Source organism: Triticum dicoccoides, chromosome 5B (assembly GCF_002162155.2).
Source record: "Triticum dicoccoides isolate Atlit2015 ecotype Zavitan chromosome 5B, WEW_v2.0, whole genome shotgun sequence".
Lineage (NCBI taxonomy): Eukaryota > Viridiplantae > Streptophyta > Magnoliopsida > Poales > Poaceae > Triticum > Triticum dicoccoides.
In genome coordinates, this window is record NC_041389.1 from 412,840,951 (window position 1) to 412,862,631 (window position 21,681).

The following is a 21,681-nucleotide window of genomic DNA, read 5'->3' on the forward strand; positions in this document are numbered from 1 at the left end:
GTAATTTCAAAAAAAATTCCTACGTACACGCAAGATCATGGTGATGGCATAGCAACGAGAGGGGAGAGTGTTGTCCACGTACCCTTGTAGACCGTAAGCGGAAGCGTTAGCACAACGCGGTTGATGTAGTCGTACATCTTCACAATCCGACCGATCCAAGCACCGAACGTACGGCACCTCCGAGTTCAGCACATGTTCAGCTCGATGACGATCCCCGGGCTCCGATCCAGCAAAGCTTCGGGGATGAGTTCCGTCAGCACGACGGCATGGTAACGATGATGATGCTCTACCGGCGCAGGGCTTCGCCTAAACTCCGCGACGATATGACCGAGGTGGAATATGGTGGAGGGAGGCACCGCACACGGCTAAGGAACGATCCGTAGATCAACTTGTGTGTCTATGGGGTGCCCCCCGCCCCCGTACATAAAGAAGCCAGGGGGGAGGAGGCGGCCGGCCAAGGAGGGCGCGCCAAGGGGGGAGTCCTACTCCCACCGGGAGTAGGACTCCCTTCTTTCCTAGTTGGAATAGGAGAAGAGGGGGAAAGAGGAGGAATAGGGGAAGGAAAGGGGGGCGCCGCCCCCCTTCCCTTGTCCTATTCGGACTAGGAAGGGGAGGGGCGCACGGCCCCCTCCTGCCTCCTTCCCTCTTCTCCCTCGAGGCCCATGTAGGCCCAATAACCCCCGGGGGGTTCCGGTAACCTCCCGGTACTCCGATAAAATGCCGATTTCACCCGGAATGACTCTGATGTCCAAATATAGGCTTCCAATATATCGATTTTTATGTCTCGACCATTTCGAGACTCCTCGTTATGTCCGTGATCACATCCGGGACTCCGAACAAACTTCGGTACATCAAAACTTATAAACTCATAATAAAACTGTCATCGTAACGTTAAGCGTGCGGACCCTACGGGTTCGAGAACTATGTAGACATGACCTAGAACTATTCTCGGTCAATAACCAATAGTGGAACCTGGATGCCCATATTGGTTCCTACATATTCTACGAAGATCTTTATCGGTCAAACGGCATAACAACATACGTTGTTCCCTTTGTCATCGGTATGTTACTTGCCCGAGATTTGATCGTCGGTATCCAATACCTAGTTCAATCTCGTTACCGGCAAGTCTCTTTACTCGTTCCGTAATGCATCATCCCGTAACCAACTCATTTGGTCACATTGCTTGCAAGGCTTATAATGATGTGCATTACCGAGAGGGCCCAGAGATACCTCTCTGACAATCGGAGTGACAAAACCTAATCTCGAAATACGCCAACTCAACATGTACCTTCGGAGACACCTGTAGTACTCCTTTATAACCACCCAGTTACGTTGTGACGTTTGGTAGTACCCAAAGTGTTCCTCCGGTAAACGGGAGTTGCATAATTCTCATAGTTACAGGAACATGTATAAGTCATGAAGAAAGCAATAGCAATATACTAAACGATCAAGTGCTAGGCTAACGGAATGGGTCATGTCAATCACATCATTCTCCTAATGATATGATCCCATTAATCAAATGACAACACATGTCTATGGTTAGGAAACATAACCATCTTTGATTAATTAGCTAGTCAAGTAGAGGCATACTAGTGACTATATGTTTGTCTATGTATTCACACATGTATCATGTTTCCCGTTAATACAATTCTAGCATGAATAATAAACATTTATCATGATATGAGGAAATAAATAATAACTTTATTATTGCCTCTAGGGCATATTTCCTTCAATGCATCCTCGCCAGCAAGCTCTACCCCGAGCTGATCCACCGCATTCGCTGCCTTCCGAAGGAACTCTCGACGAAGGACGCTGCGCTCCAGAGCGCGCCTAAGCGTGTCTTCCGCGTCGTCCTCCACCCCTGGCGCATGCGGAGGGCTGTGAGGCAGCACGCCCCCTCTGGGCAGGGGGCTGGGGGCTGGCGCCCTCGTGATAGACGGGAGTGCCCTGCCAGGGACCCAGTCTGGCGCTGGTTCGTCCCCCAAGGAGGAACTCAAGGTCGACCTCAGCCAGTCGCCGTCCACGACTAAGGGAGGAGCTCGGCGCAAGCTGGCTGTGCCCCAAGAGAGCTCGTGAAGGAAGGGCATGAGGCGCGTAGAATCAAGATGCTCCGCAGGACGGCCCACTTCTCCGACCAGCCCCACGGCAAGAGCGGTGCTCGAGCTCGGGGCGCTCAAAATCGACGGTGAAGGTGAACCTAGAGGGGATGATTCCCCAGCCGTCTCCATGAACTCGGCAGGAAGGGACCTGAAAGGCTATAATCAACTGAAGCAACGGGAAAGTAAGGAACCAAGAAAGAAGAGGACTTACTCGTTGATGGTGAAGTACTTCTTGCGCTTCAATTGGCGGCAGGGGCGATCATCGCCACCCAAGGTTTCCTTTCTCTTGCGGAGGGCTCGAAGTCTACGCGGAACCGGCCCAAGCGCTCGGCGCAGGGGTCGGCCTGCAGCGTGGAGGAGGCGTCAAGGTGATCGGCGCCAAGGGAATCAGCCTGGGACACACCGCCAGGCGCAACCTCGTGAAGGACGGCCGGGGCCTCGGGAGCCTCGGCCACAGGAGTCGCAAGCCGCAACTCCACGCGTGCCGCTGCTCCATGGCAGGCTTCAGGAAATGCCACCTCTGGGGCTCCACGCGGCGTCAGCATCTCGACAGCGGCCCCCTCAGCTCCCGGCGGTCCTCGCCCCCCAGCTCCATCACCTGAGGCAGGACCACCGTGGGCAACCGGAAGGGCAACCACAACAACTGGGTTCTCGCGGGCCCCCGTGAGGCCGGCTGGGCGCAGCCCCTATTCATCAAAGCTGGGCATCTGCTTCACAAAGTCGGCCTTACCCGAGCAAAGGTATAAGAGGGCAGCCCCGTGCCGAAGGCTGCCTGGGGAAGGATCGCCAGTCAGGACCATAAACACCTTCCTCAGCACTTCGGGCGCCAGGTCTTCCTCCTGGAGCCTCATGCGGTCTTCATGCCCCGCAAAGGCCCACATTCAACGGGAATGGCGCTAGAGAGGAGCAATGCAGCGTTGAAAGAACTCCTTCACCACTTTGGGCGCTGTCACATCGAGCGCCCTCAGGCTCCGTAAGCGATGTCAGACGAAGGCGAGCCGGGGGCTCGTGAGCGCCTCATGACCCCAGCCTAAATTGGGGACAGCGGGCAAGGTTGGGTGCGAGAGCAGGGGGCCGGGCACTCCAACATCCACATACAGCCACCGCTCTCGGAACCCAGCCGTAGGAGGAGGAAGGCTGAAATCGATCCCTGAGGCAGCCGTCTCCGGCACGGCGAGGAAGCTCACGCACCCCGAGCATTGAATGGGGTCACTCAGGCGCAAAGAGAAGAAATGGCGCAGGAGGGCAACACAAGGAGGAATGCCCACCATGGCCTCGCACACAAAGGCGAAAATAGCGAGGAGAGTAATGGATTCGGGACCCAGGTGCATCATGTGGATCTGATAATGGGAGAGCACCGCATTGAAGAAAGCAGAAAAGGGGGGAACCAGACCCGCCCACAGGGCGTCAGGAAAGAATCGGACCTCCGTAACGACCCTGTCGAAGGATGAATGAGATGCGGGCCAGACCGTCGTCCTCCCGCATTCATTGAAGATGGTGGCGAGAGCAGAGCTGACCTTGTCCAAGGCTTCTGGGTTGAGTATGATTGACCGATCGATAGCGGGAGCCGCTGCCGGCGGCGAGCGGGGCGAAGGCGCGGGCTTCTTCCCTCTCTCCTTCTTTGCTGGCGCCATGGCGACGGGAAGGGGGGAGAGTTCGAGATTGGATTGGAAGCAGAGGTTGGAGCTCAAGGGGGAGGAAGAGCAGGAGACGCGCGAACGGCGAAAAGGGAATGACTGTGTGCAACCACGGGTCCGCCTAGCCGGGCGCGTAATGAGTGGCGTGGAGAAATGGAGGCGCCCACGTCCAATCAACCGCCACACAGCGCCCAAGGCCGCAGGCTGTTGGGGCCCACGGCGCTTCGCACTTGCCCCTTCGCTTCTCCGCTAAGCCAAGTCAGGGCGCGCCTTGGGCCCGGGGGCTACTGTCGGCGTTCTTGGAGCGGGGGTACCTAGACTTGCCTGCCTGCGGCCTGCAGCGTGGCTCAAGGAGTGGCCCAGTATGGCCCAACTTCATTAACTCAAGCTCAAGACCCTCGCGAGGGGCCGAGCCTCGCGGGGGGACGGCAGGAAGCTTCCTTAGGAGTAGCCTCGTCAGGCTGGCTCGCGAGGAGGCGGAGAGATCAAGGCAGGGTACCTCGCGAGGTACCCGTGACGTAAGCCATGACGACCGAAGCCAGGCGGGCGCCGACCTGCGCAGTGTCCTTATTTCCTCTTTGGTGCAAAGGGGGCAAGCGCAGGCCAAGGTATCAGGCAAAGGCTACCATTTCGGTGCAACGAGACCAAGACCAGCGGGACGACAGGATGGAGGTCACCGTGGAGCACAAGACGACGTCATCGTCAGAGTCTTTGGCAGGCGAGGACCAACTTTAGTCAGGATAAGTGTACTAGATGTTCCCCTTCAAAATGGCCAATTGTTGGCGCCCTTCCCGCTCAATATTTGGGAAAAGGACCAGGGCCTCGCTCTATAAATAGGGCTAGCCACCATAGTATAGAGGCATCTGATCTCGAGCCAAGAGATCTGGAATCGACCCCTCCAAAGGGGCAACACCACCACAAGAACATCCCTCGCGAGGCTGTTCTTCCCTTGTACTATTCATCATCAGCCCCAGAGGCAATCCACCACACCACATACTGGAGTAGGGTATTACACCACAATGGTGGCCTGAACCAGTATAAACCTGGCGTCCCTTGTGTTGTTCATCGAGTAGCCTAGATCCTTTGCGAGGCGACGAGACGTGAGTTGGTAGGGGAGAGATCTTCACGCGCACCCCAAAGTTCGAACCTTAAGGGTCTGTCGGAACCCGAAATCCGATAGCCTCCTCTTCTCCCCGCACTGCCGCCGGCGCACCCCCGCCCTTCCCCGCCCTCCCCCATCTCTCCGATGGCCGGACGTGGTGGCCGCCGGTCCCTACCGCCGATCCGCAACACAGATCCGTGTCGCCATGCGCGTGGGTCATCCTCCACGGGCTCTTCATCGAGCCACCGCCGGTCGCCCAATCCGCCCGCCGCCGCGCCCCTACACCAGTTCGAGGACTTCCCTGTCCTCCCTCCTCCCCGGCCGCCTACGAGGACCTACCTCAGGGTCCGGCAGCGACACTGGAGGGCGTGGGTGGCCGAAATCACGGATCGGGAGACCCATACCTGGCGGTGGCTCGGGACCTTTCACACGGCCGAGCTCGCGGCCATGGAGGTCCGCTTCCACGGCGCGGCGGGTCGGTTAATTTCCCCCCAAGCACACGTCCGATCCACCTCGTCCTGCCGGAGCCGGGGGTGATGAGCTCGGCTATGGCACGCGAGGACGCGAGGCGAGCGAGCGCTTCAAGGCCGAGGCCGCCGACGAGGCCTACATGGAAGAGCTCCGCCAGGAGCACCAGGAGCTCGTGGAGGTGAAGCAGATGATCTTTGTCGACGCCGGCGGCGAGGTTATCGTTATCTCCTCCTCCGACGAGGTCCAAGGCGGCGAGAACGGCGGCGAGGTGGGCGGCGATGACGAGGAGATCGACGTCGGCGAGTGGAGGAGTGTCTTCCCTGACGACCCCGACGACGGCACCGGCCCGGACGTGGCTTGCGGCACACCGTACCTGACGAGAAAGGATTGGCTCGACCTCCACTTCCACCGAAAGTAGTTTAGTTGCTTAGTTTAGTTTGAATTTATGTTTTATGTTCGGTTATGCAAAACTATTTATGTTTATGTTTGAACGCAATGCTACTTTCGATTTAAATTGCTTTGAACTTGATCAAATTGAAGTTTACTCCGTTAAGTTAAGGGATCGACTAGAAACAATCAAAAGTTAGTGGAGTATATATATTCAATAAGAATTTTACTCCGTAAATTTTTAGGAAATCGGATAGAGATGGCCTTATCACATGTGTCATGTGGTGGACAACCCATTGGTAAATCACTTCTTTGCATGCGCCACGATTTACTTTCGTCCACACCGTGATCCAACAATGAATGATGAGAAGCTCCTTTTTCGCAAGAGTTAATCATGGAAACTTGGGAACCCCCTCACCAAACTCACCATGAGACGCCTATAAAACCCAGACCCCCTCCATGGAGTCGCTGCACTTGCAACGGCCGCGCGCTGCACTTACTACACAGATCGATGGCCGTCCAAGTCGTGACGTCCGAGCTGGTCGCGCCGAGCGAGGCCACCCCGCGGCGCGCGCTCTGGCTGTCCAACCTCGACCTCGGCGCCAGGAACGGTTACTCCCCCACCGTCTACTTCTTCCGAGCGCCCGATCGCGGCGACGGCAAGGCCGAGTCCTTCTTCTCGGCCGGCGTCCTCAGGGCGGCGCTGGCCAGGGCGCTGGTCCCGTTCCACCCCTTCGCCGGACGCCTCGGCGCGGGCCGCCACGGCCGGGCGGAGATCGACTGCAACGACGAGGGCGCGCTCTTCGTCGTCGCGCGGTCCGAGGCCGCGCTCGACGACTTCGAGGGCTTCGCGCCGTCCAAGGCGATGCGCGACATGTTCGTGCCGCCGTATGACAACGCCGGCGCGGGCGCCCCGTTGCTCATGCTTCAGGTTTGCAGCATTCGCGTGTACTTAATCGATCATCTTCCTTACGTGCATGGCGTACTGTATTAGTGCAACTATATGGAAGTGGGAAGATTAGAAGACTGAATAGATTCTTTGAGATGAGAAAAAGACGGTCAAGGTCAAGCGCACCAACCACACTGGCTCCGTTTCATTTCATTCCGGTGACGTATAAGCACCGCAGTTTGAACTCCAAACATGCCAATTCTACAAGTTGATTAGCCTGTCGTATTTAATATTTCGATTACTAGTAGTGGTGGCTAACTAGCTTCACTCCTAGTAATGGTTAGCGCACCTAAACTGGTTATTATAACAGGCGACGTGTCGGCGTGAACGCAGGTCACCTTCTTCCGGTGCGGCGGCGTGGCGCTCGGCACGGCCATGCACCACTTCGTCATCGACGGCCGCAGCGCCTTCCACTTCATCCAGACGTGGGCCAGCATCGCCCGCGGGGACGCCAGCGCCACCGTGCTCCCGTCCCTCGACCGCACCCCGCTGCGCGCGCGCTCCCCGCCGACCGTCCACTTCGACCACAGCCGCGAGTATCGCCTCACCGCCCCCGCATCAACCGATCCTCCTGTCGCTGGCGGCGTCAAGCCGTCGTTGGAGTACGCCAGCGCCATCCTGCGCGTGACAGGCGCACAGGCCGCCGCTCTCCGTGCGCGCGCGGGCGCGCCCTGCGTGTCGACGTTCCGCGCGCTGGTGGCCCACGTCTGGCGCTGCGCGTGCGCGGCGCGCTCCCTGGCCCCCGACGCCGAGTCCCGCCTCTACACCATGATCGACATGCGCGCCCGCCTCTCCCCGCCGCTCCCGGACGCCTACTTCGGCAACGCGGTGGTGCGCACGTCGGTGTCCGCGAGGGTGGGCGACCTGCTGTCCGGCCCTCTCGGGTTCGGGGCGCGGCGGCTCCGCGCGGCGACGGGGCAGGGCGACGAGTACGCGCGGTCGGTGGTGGACTACCTGGAGACGGCGGACATGGGGGCGCTGCCGAGGAGCGGGCTGCCGGGGACGGACCTGCGGGTGATCAGCTGGATGGGGATGCCGTCGCACGACGCTGACTTTGGGTGGGGCGAGCCGGCGTTCCTGGCGCCGGCGCTCATGTTCTACCCGGGGTTCGTGTACCTGATGAGCTGCCCGGGCAAGGGCGGCGACGTGGCGGTGGCCGTTTCGCTGGAGCCGGATCGCTTGGCGAGGTTCAAGGAGCTATTCTTCGAGGAGATGGCCGCCATGGAGTGAGAGCCTCGCCGAAGCCATGATCGTGCTACGTCCACGTGATACGTGTAATGTGGAATGTGCAGGTGAGAGTATATAGTTGTAGTAATAACGATACAAATTCTACTCGTGTATAATCAGAATTTCATGCGAATAAAGGATCAAATTTACATGCAAAAGAACTGCCAGACCATGTGATCCATTTTTATTTTTTTCTGAGAGAGAAAACGTGATCCGAATTTGAGTAAGCAACGGGCCGGCCCAATCAACGGAGGGGCAGTTGCGCTGCGAGTTGGCAACCAATCTCGCGAACCAACGCGCTATCGGAGGGACGAGTCCGCCTTCCCCTCGGCGCCTCCGTCCCAAAACCAAAACTTCCCTCCACTTCAAACCAAACCCTAACCAAACCTCCGCCCCGGTTCTGGCATTGCATTGCAATGGAGTTCGCCTACCGAGGCCGAGCAACCGCCGCTGCCGACGGCGTCGGCGTCGGCGATGGCCGCCGCCTCCCCGATCCTCCGCCGCCGCACGGTAATGAGGCCCCGCCGGGTCCTCTCTCGTCCGGGACTGCCAAATCTCCTCTCTTTTCTTACGGTTGTTCCAATGTCTATAAGTGAATTTTTCTTCTGCTGAAATTCGTCCCTGACTGCACATTGTTAGTTTTTTTTTTTTTTGGCGAATCGCAAGAGAGGTTCGGGGATTAGCGTGAGATTGTTTTGGTAGAGTGTACAAATCTAAGAGAGGCAGATGATCATTTTCCGATTTAGTTATTGTTCACCCTAATTCTCAGATGATTTCATAAATTTGTTCATATACAGTTGTAAAAATATTCACTGTGATGTAATAATTGGTTCATCCTTACCCGCAAAATAAAAATAAAAATAAAAATTGGTTCATCCTGGGCAAAAGAGGAATGTAGTATTTGTTCTCAGAGTTGCAAAAAATTATGAAATCTTGCACATAGCGCAATGCCGGATCGACGGTTTTCGGCGTCTGAATGTGAACTAAGAAATTCTCCGACGAATGTGAATTAGCGAAATTGTACTTTTTTGGTAGAGAAATCGCTAAACGTTTGTGTCTGGACATATAAATCTTTGAAAACATTATTCACAAGTCTATGAATAGGCTATTATTTACCACTGCAGCGGTGCACGCCATGTCCCTAAACACTTTGCTCCGTCGGCAGTGATACCTTAAGCCCTATCACCCACAATGCTCTGCCCCACAATCCTGCCTGCGCCTGGGTCGTGTTCATTTTTGGGATTAAAAGTACTAACAAATCACTGCATACTATATTTAAGAGTGGCAGATCCTTCAAGAGATATCTCCAGAAATAAAAAACTTCCCTAATTTATAATGCCTATATTATGATGTGATGATCATAAATACTTTCTGATTATTTTGATGTTACAACATGTGATGCCATGAAAAAGAACATCATATGATGCACGGTTAGTACAATACTTTGGCCTTTTATAGTACTGATCGTTCTGTCATTGGCAACGGGAAGGCAATGATGCCGACTCACCACAGGCAGACATGGTGGCGCTGGTGTTCAGGAGGGAGCAGCTGCTGCACGAGCTCCACAAGGAGCCCATCCGCCACGATATGATCTTGTGCGAGCTTGCCCAAACAGAGCGCGCCATGACCGCGTGCTTAGCAGGGCTTGGCGCTTTGCGTGGGTTGCCGTTGATGACTCCACGGGAAGAGGTGATGTACCGCACGCGGCGGTCAAGTGAGGAAGCTTCTTGGTGGTACAGGAGCCCCTCGGGGCAAGTGATACCTCCTGTTTACCCACACGTTGAACGGTCGCCGTCACCAGTGCCGCAGCGAAGGCCAGTCGATGATGCTGAGCAGCAAGAACGCGGCAGCTCCTCTATGCCAGTTGTAGCAACTCCTTCAGCGTTTCCTGAAGTGGAACTATTCCGGTCACTGAGCAAGGACCCTGCAGTGGAAGAAGCTTTGGTACCTGCTGCGACCAATGTTGTTGCCAAACCAGCAGAGCCAGCATTGCTGCGCAAGGAGGTGGCAATAGAGAGCCGTGCCGCTGTTGATCATGAACACGTAGCAGGATTGAAGCACAGACATGCCGTGCAGCTGATGGAGAATGGAATTCAGATAAGTGGACAGTTAAAGCGTGCAGCCATTGGTCAGGAAAGCAAAGCAGGATCGAAGGACAGCCATGCCGTGCAGCCGATGGAGAGTGGAATTCAGATAAGTCAACAGCTAAATCATGTAGCCATTGGTCAAGGAAGCAAAGCAGAAGCGAAGGACAGCCATCCTGTGCAGCTGATGGAGAGTGGAATTCAGATAAATGAACCGCTAAAGCGTGCATCCATTGGTCAAGGAAGCAAAGCAGAAGTGAAGGACAACCATGCAGTGCAGCTGATGGGAAGTGGAATCGAGAGAAGCAAACGGCTAAAGCGTACAGCCGTTGGCCGAGAAACCAAAGCAGAAGTGAAGGACAACCATGCCTTGCAGCTGATGGAGAGTGAACTTCAGAGAACTGAACAGCCAAATCTTGCAGCTGTTGGCAAGGAACAGGAAGCAGGATTGAAGGACGGCCATGCCGTCCAGCTGCTGGCGAGTGGAATTCAGATAAGCGAACAGCTAAATTGTGCGGCCGTTGGTCAGGAACGCATAGCAGAAGCGAAGGACAGTCATGCTGTGCAGCTGACGGAAAATAAAATACAGAGAAGTGAGCAACCCAAGCGTGAAATTTTTGGTCAGGAACGTGAAGCAGTAGCGAAGGATGGCCATGCCGTGAAGCTGACGGAGAATAGAATCCAGAGAAGTGAACAGCCAAAGGTCTTTGGTCAGCAGTGTGAAGCAGAAGAAAAGCATAGACATGCTGTAAACTTGATGGAGGAGAGTGGAATCCAGGGAAGTGAACAGCCAACGCCTGCAAAGCCTCCTATGAAAGAATGCATCGATGAGCGGAGGCAATTGCCCCACCAATATGCGCTGGCTGGCAAGGAGAAGTCCCCATTTAATGAGCAGAAGAGACCAGCGCTCAACGAGGTGAGTGAGTAGACCTTTTAATTTGTCCTTGTTTGTTTCTGCTTCCATTTGCTATTGAGGTGTTGCCAATATTTAAGTTTCGCAATTGCTTGCTTCACTAATATCTTCAGTGACGAACATGGCAAATGTTTTTCTCTTGGTCTTAATGAAACTGACACACAATCCTGGTAGCCACTTTGAACTACCCAATGGAATGTTCCGCGTTCGTTAATCAACATGTATGTGCTATATAGGAAATGTGAAACAGAAATGATACCAAATAGCTCACTAATCCCGTTTCAATAAAAATGTCAGTTTACTAATAGAAATGATACCAAAAAGCTCACTGATCCCGTTACTTTAGTTTGGCAAATTCTTTGGATATGCAACTTACTTTAGTTAGGCAAGCTCTTCGGACATGCAAACTTTTAGTTAGGCAAGTTCTTCAGATATTGAACTACTTTAGTTAGGCAAGTTCTTCAAGTATGCAACTTAATATATATTTTTACATCTTATCGTCAAAATTAATTATAGAACTTGATTGTAGTAGTAGTAGTATATGTACCTGAGATTACCTTCCTTGCTCACTAGTCTATTACTATACTAATGCTCTGTAATCTAAACAAACTTTCAGCCTAATATGCAAACCACGCCTAGTGGAGTGAAAAGGAGACCGGTTTTTGGACCGGTTGTGACAACTCCATCACCAAAGAGGCAGAAGCCACTTGAAGAATGGAATTGCACCCTCTGTCAAGTGAACCTTACCCGTGAAGAAGACTTGATGCAACACAAAGCAGGCGAACTACACCGGTTGAACCTTGCGGCATTGCGGTCCAGGCAGAAAGCATTTGGATTCGACTTGCGCAACCATCTCAAGGGCAGCAGCCACCAGGAAAGCGCGCAGGCCCTGCACACAGAAGCTGGGAGCCACCATCTCAAAGGGAGGAGCCATCAGGAGAGCGCACAGACCCGGAAGGCAGGAGGCAACGAGGAGGGCAAGCACCGCAGGGGTACTGAAGCTCCGAGGAAGGAGTTTGTAAGCAAATTTCCCTTTTGCAAGCTCTGCAAAGTGCAGTACTCCAGCGAGAAGGTGAAGGAGTCGCATCTCGCCGGGAAGAAACACAGGGAGAACCTTCAGGCACGCCATTGAGAGGCAGCGGTTGCAGAGCAGCGGCGGTTCGTTGCGAAGTTGCGTGTTTATTGTACCATGGGTTAGTGTCTGATTAACATGTCAATCTGCAAATGTTAGCACGGTGCAGCTGCAACTTGACATGTCGGTGGCTGCACTGGAGTTCATTTGGTGAAGAATCTACGTGTTTATGTCCCTAGGTGTCAACATGTTCCATCCAGGTGTACATATTAGGTTTTATAGATCTTTTAGTTTTAGTTAAACTAGAAAGGAGTGGTTCCCTTTTTCACGTATTCGATAGAGAGCTGATTTCTCCGATTTCCAGTGCTGATCGACTGAGGGTTCTAAGATAGTAGCTGTAATTGAAGAAGAGCTACCTTGTGTCGTGCATTGCTAGGTACCAGGCTCTGAAGATGAATTCTATTACAATCTCACCTGCTCGGTGATTCGAGTGAGCCACACCGTTTGCTTCTTTTTCCGAAGAAACGCCTACTTTTGGTTGATTATCAGATCACAACTGTGGCAGGTTTGCTTTGAGAATTTGGTTTCGATTTCGTTTGAAATGTCGGCAGCAATCAAAGTGCCCGTGATTTTATTCGACAATTTGATCTGTACAGATACATGTGTAGTGAACAGGCAGTACTCTTTGGTCGGAAAAGAGCCATTGTTGCTTGATAAAGACGAGTAGGAGAGGGATGCTTATTTATTAGTACTGCAGGAGGAGATATCTTTGACTGGAGGAGATGGTAGAAACCTGCAGGAAATAGGACGGTGCCGTGTAAACAAGATCTCATTTATTCCAAGTTTGTCTACGACGCATCCATCCTCACCGTTGAAACTCGCTTCGGCATTTCGGCTCCGGTTTCCTTTGCGACTAAGCAAAACATCTTAAGCCGCCGCGATCGATCAATCATTCGTTGTGATCGGGACCAATTTTCCTTTTCACGCTCCTTTTCCTCGAACGCCCGCCCACTGCTGTTCTCCTCTCCCGAGCAGAGCCACCAACTCCGGCGGCTCGGCCTCAGGTTCCTCTCGCCGCGGCTGCTCTGCTACCACCGGGACCCCGGACCCGACCGATGGAGTTCTCCCGCCGCGGCCGAGCCACCGATGACGCCGGCGACGGCCAACGCTTCCCTGACCCTCCGCCGCATGGTAACCGTCAAGTCACTGTCACTCGTACCTTCTCCTCGGTTTTGGTTGTTTCAGTTTTCCTGGGTTCAGATGCAGGCCACTGCTTCGATTCCAAGCCAAGAACTCAGGAACCTCCACCGCTGGGAGTGGGATGCCTTTCTCTACAATTTATACTAGAGAACTATATTTCAGATCTGTTTGTGAGGCACAAGATAAAAGAATCGGACATAGTTTGTGCAATCTTACCGCCAAAAGAATAAAAAACACTTGCAAATGTAGTACAACTCTTCCATCGGCAGATCATATGTTGTAGAGCGGTTGTGCAAAGGGACGCGCTGGTGTAGAATTCTTGTCACGCTGACACATCTAATGGCCGCACAATGCTGCTGATGCACGCAGGAGACCCGATGCTGGTGATGAGGGACGCGCTGCTGTCACAGCTCCAGAAGGACCGCCTTCGCCAGGAGATCATCGTGGCCGAGCTGGCTAAGATAGAGCGTGCCATGGCCCTGCGCGCCGCCACTGGCGGCCAGCAGGCCACACCGGCACCAGCCGGCGAATGCTTGAAGACGTACGATGGTAACGCGGCTCGACAGAATGCAGCGTCTGATGAGCAGAGGCTGCCGGGCTCCAATGAGGTGAGGACATTGTCCATTTTGTACTCTTTACATATGTCCTCTGTTTTGTCTCGATATATTACAGGCTGCTGTTTACAATCATGAATCCCCTCAAACTCCAACCACTTATCTTGTGATCATAATTCACAATACCTGATAATTTGTTTAGCATGGCAAGTTTACTGCCCAAGTTCTTGATTTTAGTTTATGTTGTTATTTCTTTTTTGCTGATTTAGTTTTCTCTTTGGTTTTTCTGGTTGTTGCTGTAAGGCTGGTGCACGTTTTTGAAAGAAAAAAAATGTTTCCAAGATCACTTACTACTGGTCTGATCAAACTCCATGTAACTTGGTATAATAGCTTAACTGCTCTTACAAGTCAACTTGCCAATGGCCTATTAGAACTGCATGTAACTCAGTAGCAAGTCTGTTCTACTTGTTTTCATAGGCTCAGTCACTTACTAACGATCTTAGTTAAATTATCAAACAGGCTGTTCCAGAGACTAAGACTTCGGTCGCGGAGAAGTGGGAACTAACAGGAATAACCATACCAGTTAAGAAGCCCAAAACACCCATGAAATGGTGTTGCGCCATCTGTGAGGTGCAAGCAACCAGTGAGCAGAACTTGCTGCAGCATTATGCTGGGCAGAAGCACTTGTCAGCAACACTGGACCCAAGAGCTACAGCAAGTGGTCAGAAGGCGACAACGGCGGCAGAACCTTCTCTTGGTACAGAGCAGAAGAAAACCTCCTCAATAAAATGGAGTTGCAATACCTGCCAGGCAACTGGCTCGGGTCAATCGGGGTTGGAAGCGCACCTCAAGGGCAAAAGACACCAGCAGAACATCTCAGCCACATCCATGCCGAAGAACGGCGCGGCGGGGGAAGCAAAATCGCTTGGCATCAATGTGCCGAAGCGTTCAGAGAAGCCACCATCAGCCTGGAGCTGCAGCATTTGCCAAGCTATATGTACCAGCGAATCAGACTTGAACAGCCACCTGAGGGGCATAAGACACCAAGCAAAGGTTCAGTCCTTGCTTGAAGGCAAGAACATGGCAAGGAAAGAAAAACTGAATCCAGATTCAAGATGGGCCTGCAGAATTTGCCAAGCTCACTGTACTTGTGAATCAGACTTGGAGAACCATCTTGCAGGCAAGAGACACCAACTAAACATTCAGGTTTTAAGCGCGAAAACCAAGCAAGAGAAAAACAATGCACCACGAGTGGCCATGAGCCAAGAACCACCCTCGGAATGGCATTGCACAATGTGCGAGGCCGAATGTAACTCTAAATCTCAATTTGAGGATCATTGCAGAAGCAGCAGGCACCAACAGAAGATAGAGGAGGTACTCGGAAAAGGCAAGACCGTGAAAGTGAGCAGTCGTAAGGCTGCAAATGAACTACTTTCAGATTGCTCTACCAAGAAGAATGCGAACTCAGAAAAGTTGGAGAAACGGCAGATAGTATATTTCTGTGAGCAATGCAATTTGCAGTGTAATAGTGGTACAGCGCTGGCACATCATCGTGCTGGGAAGAAGCACCGGGAAAAGCTCGACGAAAAGAAATAAAAGATATATGTCAATCTGGGCATCTATGGCAAAGCCATGACAACATATTAGTGATACCAGCCTATAGATGACTCCGTGAGGAAGTGATCCAAACGCATTTGGATGAGGAGAGTTGCCATACAATCCCACCATCTGGGTTCAAGTCCTCAGGGATTTGGGTTCCTACTTATACCCTAAGGGCTTCCCTTACAAATTTTCTTTAAAAAAAATGATACCGTGATACGAGCCTCAAAGTTCAGCACACAACTGAGAGGTGGTTGCGTGGTACACTATGCCAGGTAGCAGCATTTCCTTGTATCGCATTTATCGCCCTTAGAGCAAGTATAATAAGGTGACGTAAGCGGGATGTAAGACTTTAAGTAATATATTTTGCTTAGTTGACAGAGAGATAAGAGGAGAGAGAAAAGAAGTAGGCTACAAACTAATAGCTGGCTGCAGCACGTACTCCTAGAGACTTCGTGAGAGAGGGAGATAGGCCATGTATGAATAAAGGCGCCGGTCAGCCCAGACGTTTGAGGACGGTTCGAGGCGTCCGACTGAGTCAACTTTTTATGACCTGTCAATGACTGGTCAGCCCGACCGAGTGTTTGAGATGGATTCTAGGCATCCAGTTATAGATGCGCTAAGCACTACACCACTAGTCCCAGAAGGCGCAGCTACCACTTGCTGTGTACTACACCATTCCTTTTTGAGGGCAAGAGTGCTAATAATTGTATATGTATAGAGTAATTACATGGATTACACCACTACCCTACCGTTCCCATGATTCATCCGGATCTGAGCGTTCCTTTTTTTTTTTGCATGGTAATATGTCTCTCATTCATATCATAAAGATTAAAGTACAAGTCACGTAAGGACCAACATGATAAAACTGAAAAAATAGCAGAACATCTCTGAGCTTGACACCAACGCCCATCACCTGCCTCCGGTACCACGATAGCAGCCACGGAAGAAAAGAAGAATGATGGATCGCCTCCTGACCCGAGCTCGTCTGACAAGTCAACGCAATAAGGCAGTCCTCCAGCAATAGCACACTTCTTCCCTGTCGTGACAATGGCTCGCTGAACAGGCAACCTGCTCGCAGCATGCCAGCGACATCGCTACACCGGCTTGCAGAATGGCGGAGACCGTCGCAACACCTTGGAGGTCGTCGAAATACTCGCATCACAACGGCGACAGAGCATAGGGGCACCAACGCAACATCACTGCGCCATGGATGCAAACCGGCACCATCGCAACACCAGCTTGCCCCACGACATCGTCGTCGCAGCACTAGCGTGCAACACAACGACACCATCACAGCACCCGCTCGCATCACTGCAGGGGCCGTCGGAGCACCGGCTGGTATCACCAGGGGGGGAGGGGCGTTGCAACAACGGCTTGCACCACGTCCGCTCGTAGCATGGTGGTGGTCGTTGCAGCACCCATAACATGGTGGTGTCATCGCAGCATCGCCGGAGCAACATGGGCATCATCACATCGGTCATGGAGGAACTCCTCTCCCTCACAGAGGAGGGGGATGCCACAAGTTGGGCTGCAATGACTGGGGAGGTGCACCCATGACGATCGCTGCAATAGGGGGGTGACGAGATCAGGGAGACGACGACGACGAGGAACCGGGAAGGACAAGAAAATGTGTGGATGAACTAGGCTTGACGAAGATAGGAACAAGGGGAAGCGGTGAGTGGGCCCATGGAGGCCACGAGTCACATGTGCGACGCGGCTGGCTACAGCCGGTTGGAAGGAATCATTTTCCTAAGAAAATGTAGTTATTGGCAAAAGAAATCGATGCAAACTAGAGGTGACCGCAACATGGTCCATGTTGCAATCGATGATCAAATGCTCACATGTTTACAACGCTATGCAAGCTAAAGGTGATCGCAACATGGTCCATGTTGCAATGGGTTAACAAAGGCCCATGGGTTTGCAACGCCATGCACGATGGAGGTGACCACAAGATGGTTCATGTTGCAATGGGTGACCAAATACCCACGTGTTTGCAACGCCATGGAAGATGGAGGTGATTGCAACATGGTTCATGTTACAATGGGTGATCAAATGTCCACGGGTTTGCAGTGACATGCAAGCTGACAGTTAGCGTGATATGGCCATGTTGCAATGGGTGACCAAAGGCCCATGTGTTTACAATGTCATGCAAGTTGAAGATAACCGCATCATGGTCCATGTTGCAATGGGTGATCACGATATGGTCTGTGTTGCAATGACTGGCCAAAGGCTGATGTTTTTGCAACATCATGCAAGATTGAAGTGACGACAACATGCTTCATGTTGCAATGACCTGATGGTTACATGAGACATCCGATGACTAGTGACCCAGCTGATCTTTTGCCGGAGATTAGCGGGCTGACGGTGTAGTACATGTTTTTTTCTTATTGGACTAGGTGAGTGCCCGTGCCTTGCAACGGTCTTAGATCATTAGATCTGGATAGCGTCGCTCATAAAGGAAGAGTAGCGCACCGGCGCGACTTGCTTTGCTTTTCAATGCAGAACTCGCTGTTGTCTTTCTAGCTTTAAAACTACAGGTTCACCCGGGGCCAAAAAAGGAGAACTCCAGAATGCCCGTCAACGTTCTAATAAGGTGCATATCCCTTATCACTAAAGGAAAGATATATCCAAGTGATGCTATCAACAATCAACTCAACCAATAAAACCATTCTGCTGTTTACCCTGTTATTACACCATCATACATGCATGTATTTCATAGATCAATTCTCCAAGAAAGGTATATGTCCTAAGAGGCTGACTCAATTACTTTTCGGTTGTCAACTTTGCAAAACAGAGCCAGAGTCGGCGGCACACCTCCTTTTCAAGTGTAGATACTCCCTCGGAATTTGGGCCATGCTAAAAAATTTGGTTTAGGCTCCGGAGCTAACCCTTGCTACTTGGGGAGGGCTAAATTCGGTTCTTCACTGTGGACACAGGAGGAAGCCGATCTCCTTGCTGCTCATGCTTGTGGCATGAGAGGTTTGGAAAGAGAAAAACGCAAGGGTCTTCTGCAACAAGGCATCGATGTCCTCTATTGTTCTTGATAACATTAAAGGGAGGCCAAAAACTGGGTTAGCGCTGGGGCAAAACAATTGAGCTCTATCATGCCACTAGAGTAGGCTTTTTTCTTCCATTTGGTGAGGTCTCGTGAACCTTGTTCCTTCTCTCCTTCTTTCTTAATGAGATGAGGCAAAGCTTTTGCCTCCGTTTTAAGAAAAAATATTTTTTCCGGCAAAAAAGGTATGGTGAGTCACTAAAAATCCACTTAGCACCAGCAAAATATTTCAATGTTCGGCTCATTATTTCAAGGCTGGTCTGGATGCATCCATGTCTCCTCACATTGAATCTGCAAATACGTCCAGAATGATTATTTGTTATCGATACTATTTAACTGAGTCAAGCAATAGACACATGTTCTGTAGCAGCGTAATACAAAATAAAAAAGTCACTAGAAAAGGGAAGGAACCATATTAGGCCTGATAACTCAAACTTTTATAGTAAGCTATAAATAAAATGCTCATGGAGCGCTAAACTGAACAACGTTTACATGAGTATTCGTTCTTTAGGTACAAATGGTCTGTAAGTACCTGCAGGTCTAGCTGTGTACATGCTTGTGATGATGGTCAAATGAAGCCAAGGCAGTAAGAGCATATCTAGCAGACCCCTTATATCGCAAAACCTTAAAACCATTATAAGGGTCACAAAAAAAGTGTTTTAAGGTTCGACTTTACCTCCCGCGGAACAAACCCTGTAAACGGCACTGTAAAAACGGATATTCCTCTCAGAGATGCTCCCCGCCTCGCCTCCTCATTCCCCGCCGTCCTCCAAACGCCCCCGGCGGCGGCCGGTCACATCCACGAGGTGGTGCTCATCCCGTACACCTCGCCCCGCCTTTCTCCGGCCCCAATTTGAACAACCGGCGGCCGATTCCGGCGGGCGGCGGCAGCAGACAATTCCGGTGAGCTATGCGGTGGAATTGCGGCGGCGCGTCCATCCCGACGAGGTTTGACCGGTATCAGGGTTGTCCTCAGTTTAGCCTTCGAGCCTTCAAATATATGGGTTTCAGATGTGGGTTTACGGTGCCCCTTAAAATATTTAAGGGCCGGACCACTTTTGCGGTTTCTGTTCTGCACACTTTTTTCGACCAAACCGTTAAAATCAGAAAATTATAAGGGTTTGATCGGTTTTATGGGGTCTGAGATGCTCTAAAGCAGGTACAAACGGATCATCAATGGATAAGCCAACATGAAATTAACTATGCCCTGTAAATTGTTGGTCATGAGATAACACTTCAAGGAAGTACATGGGAGTGGCAATTACAAACTTTTTTTTTGAAAAGGAGGATGTACCCCCGGCCTCTGCATCTGGGTGATGCATGCAGCTATTTTATCAATTATTCACAAATCCTTTACAAAGGTAATACATCAGTAAGCCTGAAGCCACCATCTTGGCAACACCTGTCACTACGCCTATCCCCGTGATGAAGGGGTGCCGAATGTCCGAGCCTAATACCAAACATACATCGCACCAACACCTAGCATCTAATGCCAGATGCCCCATCCAAGCCATATACCTGGACTGGGTTACACACCAGTCCCGCACATTTTTAGTGGGCACCACATGCGCACGTGATACGTCTCCAACGTATCTATAATTTTTGATTGTTCCATGCTATTATATTATATGTTTTGGATGTTTAATAGACATTTATATGCTATTTTATATTAATTTTGGGACTAACCTATTAACCGAGAGCCCAGTGTCATTTTCTGTTTTTTCCCTATTTTAGAGTTTCGCGGAAAAGGAATACCAAACAGAATGAAACTTTCGCGATGATCTTTCTTGGACTAGAAGGAAACCAGAAGACTTGGGGATGAAGTCGGAGATGCAACAAGGCGGCCACGAGGCAGGAGGGCGCGCCCAGGGGGTAGGGCGCGCCCCTACCTCCTGGGCCCCTCGTGGGTCTCCTGACCTAGCTCCTTCGCCTATATATACTCTTATACCCTGAAAACATCTAGGGGAGCCATGAAACCACTTTTCCACCGTCGCAACCTTTTGTACCCGTGAGATTCCATCTAGGGACCTTTTACGGCGTCCTGCCGGAGGGGGATTCGATCACGGAGGGCTTCTACATCAACACCATTGCCTCTCCGATGAAGCGTGAGTAATTTACCACAGACCTTCGGGTCCATAGCTAGTAGCTAGATGGGTTATTCTCTCTCTTTGATTCTCAATACCATGTTCTCCTCGATGTTCTTGGAGATCTATTTGATGTAATATTCTTTTGCGGTGTGTTTGCTGAGATCCAATGAATTGTGGATTTATATCAGATTATCTATGAATATTATTTGGTTCTTCTCTGAATTCTTATATGCATGATTTGATATCTTTGCAAGTCTATTCGAATTATTAGTTTAGTTTGGCCTACTAGATTGATCTTTCTTGCAATGGGAGAAGTGCTTAGCTATGGGTTCAATCTTGCGGTGTCCTTTCACTACAAAAAAATACACTTCTGTGATGATACGTGTTTGTCACAGTAGGTCGCGTTTTTTGTCATGCATGTACATCCATGATGATTTTATGACAGAATCAAGATAGTCATACCTGTGCTGTCGTAGAAGTGTTCCATGACATTACCAAAATTATCATCACGGAAGTGTCCACTTCCATGACGATAAATCGCACATCACAGAAGTGCTTTCGACAAGGGTGACTGACACATGGCATCCACCGTAATGGAACGCCGTTAAGCTATCAGGTCTGGTTTTGGATCCGATAACCCGTTAACAGCCCCGACCAATGGGGATTTTCCACGTGTAAAATCTTCATTGACCGGAGGAAACACGTGTCGGCTCACCGTTGGGACAGATGTCATCCACTCATTGGATACAAGGCGCCTATGATACATCGACACGTGGCATGGCCCAAAAGAGGCCCATTCTTGTGAAAAGGCCGGCCCGTTTGACCTGGTCAAAAGGTGGCGGGCCGGCCCAATGAAAGCCTGTTAACGGCATGTTCGCATATAGCCCATTTACAGCCTGCTAACTCATGGCCCGTTCCAGCCTAACGGTATTAGGCCCACTAGCGTCATCTGGGCCGTCCAATATGATTCCAGCCCGTTGTAACTTCCGGCCCATGTATGGCCCATGACATCTTTTGGCCCATACGAGTCCCTTTGTAACTAGGGATGTAAACGGATCGGATCGGATCGGATAATGCTTTTACCATATCCTTTACCATATTTTTTGGTCGGATTCGGAGCGGAGCGGATAATGACCGGATGTGAATTCGAATGCGGATTATGTCGGACTCCGGATTCGGAGCGGAAGCGGAGTAAATTCAGACCGAAAACGGACTAAAATTATCGGATGATACACGCAAAGA

At 51.3% G+C, this 21,681-nt stretch overlaps 3 protein-coding genes across 4 annotated transcripts; all 3 read left to right on the plus strand.

The window, feature by feature from the left end:
- Window positions 1–6,207: 6,207 nt before the first annotated feature.
- LOC119305619 (hydroxycinnamoyltransferase 4-like) lies at window positions 6,208–8,012 on the plus strand. Its single transcript, XM_037582096.1, has 2 exons — window positions 6,208–6,627; window positions 6,979–8,012. Exons 1-2 carry the CDS (start codon window positions 6,208–6,210, stop codon window positions 7,873–7,875), a joined length of 1,317 nt encoding a protein of 438 aa, XP_037437993.1. The 3' UTR covers window positions 7,876–8,012.
- A 276-nt stretch (window positions 8,013–8,288) lies between these two features.
- Window positions 8,289–12,374, plus strand: LOC119309623. The gene is made up of 3 exons (XM_037585594.1): window positions 8,289–8,382; window positions 9,362–10,872; window positions 11,486–12,374. Exons 1-3 carry the CDS (start codon window positions 8,289–8,291, stop codon window positions 11,999–12,001), a joined length of 2,121 nt encoding a protein of 706 aa, XP_037441491.1. The 3' UTR covers window positions 12,002–12,374.
- Window positions 12,375–12,866: 492 nt separating this feature from the next.
- On the plus strand, window positions 12,867–15,511 carry LOC119309651 (UBP1-associated proteins 1C-like). Of its 2 annotated transcripts, none has more exons than XM_037585612.1 (3): window positions 12,867–13,132; window positions 13,202–13,749; window positions 14,215–15,511. In XM_037585612.1, exons 2-3 carry the CDS (start codon window positions 13,492–13,494, stop codon window positions 15,289–15,291), a joined length of 1,335 nt encoding a protein of 444 aa, XP_037441509.1. In that variant the 5' UTR covers window positions 12,867–13,132; window positions 13,202–13,491; the 3' UTR covers window positions 15,292–15,511. The 2 variants fall into 2 exon arrangements, with proteins under 2 accessions (XP_037441509.1, XP_037441508.1); XM_037585611.1 differs by having other exon boundaries at window positions 12,869–13,132; window positions 13,511–13,749.
- Window positions 15,512–21,681: the final 6,170 nt, after the last annotated feature.

What these genes read in the sequence shown, in the direction of transcription:
- LOC119305619 (XM_037582096.1), top strand. Translation starts at nt 6,208, where the DNA reads ATGGCCGTCCAAGTCGTGACGTCCGAGCTGGTCGCGCCGAGCGAGGCC. An exon ending in CCCCGTTGCTCATGCTTCAG is followed by an intron (nt 6,628 to 6,978) that starts GTTTGCAGCATT and finishes GCGTGAACGCAG; the next exon opens with GTCACCTTCTTCCGGTGCGG.
- LOC119309623 (XM_037585594.1), top strand. Translation starts at nt 8,289, where the DNA reads ATGGAGTTCGCCTACCGAGGCCGAGCAACCGCCGCTGCCGACGGCGTC. An exon ending in CGATCCTCCGCCGCCGCACG is followed by an intron (nt 8,383 to 9,361) that starts GTAATGAGGCCC and finishes GGCAACGGGAAG; the next exon opens with GCAATGATGCCGACTCACCA. An exon ending in AGAGACCAGCGCTCAACGAG is followed by an intron (nt 10,873 to 11,485) that starts GTGAGTGAGTAG and finishes ACAAACTTTCAG; the next exon opens with CCTAATATGCAAACCACGCC.
- LOC119309651 (XM_037585611.1), top strand. Translation starts at nt 13,057, where the DNA reads ATGGAGTTCTCCCGCCGCGGCCGAGCCACCGATGACGCCGGCGACGGC. An exon ending in CCCTGACCCTCCGCCGCATG is followed by an intron (nt 13,133 to 13,510) that starts GTAACCGTCAAG and finishes TGATGCACGCAG; the next exon opens with GAGACCCGATGCTGGTGATG. An exon ending in GGCTGCCGGGCTCCAATGAG is followed by an intron (nt 13,750 to 14,214) that starts GTGAGGACATTG and finishes ATTATCAAACAG; the next exon opens with GCTGTTCCAGAGACTAAGAC.